The following is a 3956-nucleotide window of genomic DNA, read 5'->3' as shown; positions in this document are numbered from 1 at the left end:
GAATTGGAGCTCCCGATACTTCGCGGACGGCACCGATTGGAGACTGGCACCGGAGGTGTTTTCTACAGTGTTGGGCGTCTGGGGTCCTTTTGACATAGACCTCTTTGCCTCGTGACTTAATTCTCAGCTTCCCCGGTTCTTCAGCTGGCGTCCGGACCCGGAGGCGGTGGATGCATTCCTTCAGGACTGGTCGACTGCTCTGCATTATGCGTTTCCACCTTTTGCTATGATTCCGAGGATGCTGTTACAGACTCGTCGTCAGGAGGCGGAATTGGTGGTGGTGGTCCCCTTTTGGGGGACTCAAGCCTGGTACCTGATCCTCCTGGAACTTGTAGTGGACGTGCCTCTACTCCTTCCGTGTCAGACGAATCTTCTCCACGGACCTCAAGGCATACACCATCCTCTGCTGATCGACGGCTCGCTTCAGTTGCTGGCATGCCGAATCTCAGGACGCCCGGAAAAGTCGAAGGCATTTCGGATGCAACTAGACGCCTCCTGGACAACGCTTGGGCTCCTGGCACCAGAAAATCTTATCGGGCAGCCCGGGCAACTTGGGTTAGCTGGTGCTTGGAACGGGACCTGGATCCCATTTCGGCACCTGTGACTCAACTCTTACAGTTCCTTACTTCCCTTTTTGAAGCGGGGAGAGCCTATAGGATTATCAACCTCTTCCGCTCGGCTATTTCCTCCACTCATCAGGGATTCGACAGTGTCCCTGCGGGACAGCATCCTTCTTTTTCTCGTTTGTTGCGTGGCTCTCGTTTAGCTTGCCCCCCCCCCCCCCCCCCCCCGACCACACAACAACGTGGAATGTCTCTTTGGTCCTCTCCTTCCTCTCCGCTTGGCCGGATAATCCGGATCTCTCCCTCCGTCAACTGTCGTCTAAATTATTGACGCTCTTTTGCCTCATCTCCTGTAAGAGTTTCTGATGTGAGGGCCCTTGATCATGACGCCAGGTCTTTCACTCCTGAGGGTGTCACGTTCAACATCTCCCGACGCACTAAGACTAACATCAGGTCGGTTTCTTATCCCTGTTTTCCGTCTACGCCGGGGCTTTGTCCAGTGGCCTGTTTGAAGGAATATGAGTCTCGGACGAGGGCTCACCGGTCTTCTGGGGTTCCGCAACTTTTTCTCTCCATTCGTCATCCTTTTGGACCGGTTTCCAGTCCAACTTTAGCGCGATGGATGAAATGGATCATGTCCCTTTCTGGAGTAGATACCTCTGTCTTTACTGCGCATTCGGCCAGAGGCGCGACAGCCACTTCCCTGGCGATATCGGGGGCTTGTTTGGAGGACATCTTGCGTTTGGCCGACTGGTCTAGAGTCACGACATTTAGAGAATTTTATTTTCGTCCTCCTCCTCATGTGTTCTCGTCTCTTATTGATCAGCTTTAAACTTGCAGAATGAGCCTCCGTGTCTTGCTGTAAAACTTAATGATTTTCCTAGTCTATGACGTAAAGTCATGGTTTTATTAAAGACACGGAGGCGAGTATTGCCCGCCCTGGTTTTTTTCTTCCCGGTCTATGTTATGCTGGTGTATGTTTAATATTATTGTATTTTAATGTATGGTCTTACGGTTCATTACCGATTAGCGTCTGTCTGACCTTGTGAGTTTTCCACCTGGTTTTTACACTTGTCATATTATTTATTTCCATTTCAGGCTGATGTTCCGCTGACTTCAGGGATCTACATCCTTCTGTGTTTTCTCCAGGAGTGTTAGCCACGTTGGCTTTGGTTCTGCAATTCGGATGGAGCTGAGATGTTCGCTTCCAGATTCCGGTTTCCAGTTACGGTTCCAGTTGGTGTTCCGGTGATGGTGTCAGATGTCCAAAGAAAGAAGAAGACCCAGAGGAGGAGCTGCCTGTTATAGGGGCTGTCAGGGGAGGGTCCATGGTTACTATGGTTACATTGTTCTTTATGTAAATTTCTTTGCTGCTAATGGTGGACAGTAAAGGAAGAGATAGCAATACTCGCCTCCGTGTCTTTAATAAAACCATGACTTTACGTCATAGACTAGGAAAATCATTAAGTTACATCCTGTATTATACTCCAGAGCTGCACTCATTATTCTGCTGGTGGAGTCAATGTGTACATACATTACTTATCCTGTACTGATCCTGAGTTACATCCTGTATTATACTACCGAGCTGCACTCACTATTCTGCTGGTGCAGTCACTGTGTACATACATTACTTATCCTGTACTGATCCTGAGTTACATCCTGTATTATACTCCAGAGCTGCACTCACTATTCTGCTGGTGGAGTCACTGTGTACATACATTACTTATCCTGTACTGATCCTGAGTTACATCCTGTATTATACTCCAGAGCTGCACTCACTATTCTGCTGGTGGAGTCACTGTGTACATACATTACTATTAAGAAACTTACTGTAATCCTCAGGAAAATCTGAGAGCAACTTTACTGTTGAGCAGTAGATCCACCAAAGTCAAAAATGAGTTTTACATGGTTCTTATCTACATCAATAGTTAATGCATGGTCAGGCCAAGTCCTTCAGAGACTGAGTGAGAGAGAAGAATCATTTTTTGCTGCTTTCCCCTCTGGGTATTTGGTAGAGTTCCTCATTAATTCAGGACAGCAGAACAGGGTAATTGGAAATGGCTTTCCTTCACCAGACTTCGCCATGAATTAGTGGTTGATATTTCCTGCGACGCTAGGAAACCTGAAGTACTTTTCATTGATTTTCTTCATCGCTGACATAACGTCATTATTCCTTAAAGAATAGACAAGGGGATTTAATAGCGGAACAACTGCCGTGTACAACAAGGACAGCAGCTTGTCCTTTTCCTGGGAGTGTTCACTCTCTGGGATCATGTAGGAGCTGAGTGGCGCTCCGTAGAACAAGATGACCACAGTGAGATGGGACGAGCAGCTGGAGAAGGCCTTCATTCTACCTTTTGAGCTTCGGATTTTAACAATTCTTGAAATAATAAATATGTAAGACGTCAGAATCAGCAAAAAGGGGAACAACCCTAAAACGATGCACACCACAAATAACAAGGTCTTGATGTGTGTGGTGTCGCTGCTGGCCAGTTTTATCACCGTCTTCAAATCACAATAAAAATGATTAATGTCTTGAGAACCACAGAAGGAAGCAAATGAGACCATCAGAGAATGTATCAGAGCAGTTAGGAACCCAACCAGCCAGGAAGCCACAGGCAGGAGGACGCATGTTACTTTACTCATGATGGCTGTATAGCGCAGAGGGATGCAAATGGCCACATATCGGTCATACGCCATTGATGTTAGGAGTAAGAACTCCGTCCCAACACAAAATGTAAAAAAGAACATCTGTGTGAAGCATCCTGGGAACGTGATCCTTAAGACTTTGGTTATTGTTATGGCGAGGAATTTTGGAAGAATGGATGATACGTAGATGATGTCTTGCACTGAGAGGTTACAGAGGAAGTAGTACATGGGGGTGTGAAGGTGAGGAGCCAGAGAAATGAGAACAATAATAACCAGGTTCCCCAGGAGAATTAAGGAATACATGAATAAGATCCCAAGAAAAAACACAATCTGAACATCTGCAGAGACAGAAAATGAGAGGAGGCGAAATTCTCCAGTGCAGTTACCAATCGATGGATCCATTTCCCTAGTAATAACGAAGAAATACAGAAAATGAGGCAGTGAAGTCGAGAGGTAAGTCCTCAACCTGCTCCAGGTAATATCCTTGTATCCCTTTAACTAATTATTATAAGGAATCCACAGAAATACATTAAGTATACATATCTGTAGTGGAAGTGTAACAATTCTGAAAGATAGTTATAGTTTATGGATAGATGGATCAATCACATCTTCTGCAGATTTTCTGAAAGTTGCTTGCATTGAGGCATGGTTTACAATAACCAGACTTTGAGAAGATTGTCAGTAACCAGGCTTTATGTGCCTTTTATGGGCAAAGCAACTATAAAATGAGAACTTCCAATCTCT

The 3956-nt window shown here is 45.8% G+C and overlaps 1 protein-coding gene across 1 annotated transcript; it reads right to left on the bottom strand.

Annotated features, from left to right (window-relative positions):
* Nucleotides 1–2651: 2651 nt before the first annotated feature.
* On the bottom strand, nucleotides 2652–3614 carry LOC120979346 (olfactory receptor 5V1-like). Its single transcript, XM_040408056.1, has one exon. It carries the CDS (start codon nucleotides 3612–3614, stop codon nucleotides 2652–2654), a length of 963 nt encoding a protein of 320 aa, XP_040263990.1.
* Nucleotides 3615–3956: the final 342 nt, after the last annotated feature.

This window comes from Bufo bufo, chromosome 9 (assembly GCF_905171765.1).
Source record: "Bufo bufo chromosome 9, aBufBuf1.1, whole genome shotgun sequence".
In the NCBI taxonomy this organism is placed as follows: domain Eukaryota; kingdom Metazoa; phylum Chordata; class Amphibia; order Anura; family Bufonidae; genus Bufo; species Bufo bufo.
This window is presented reverse-complemented; position numbering and strand designations above follow the sequence as displayed.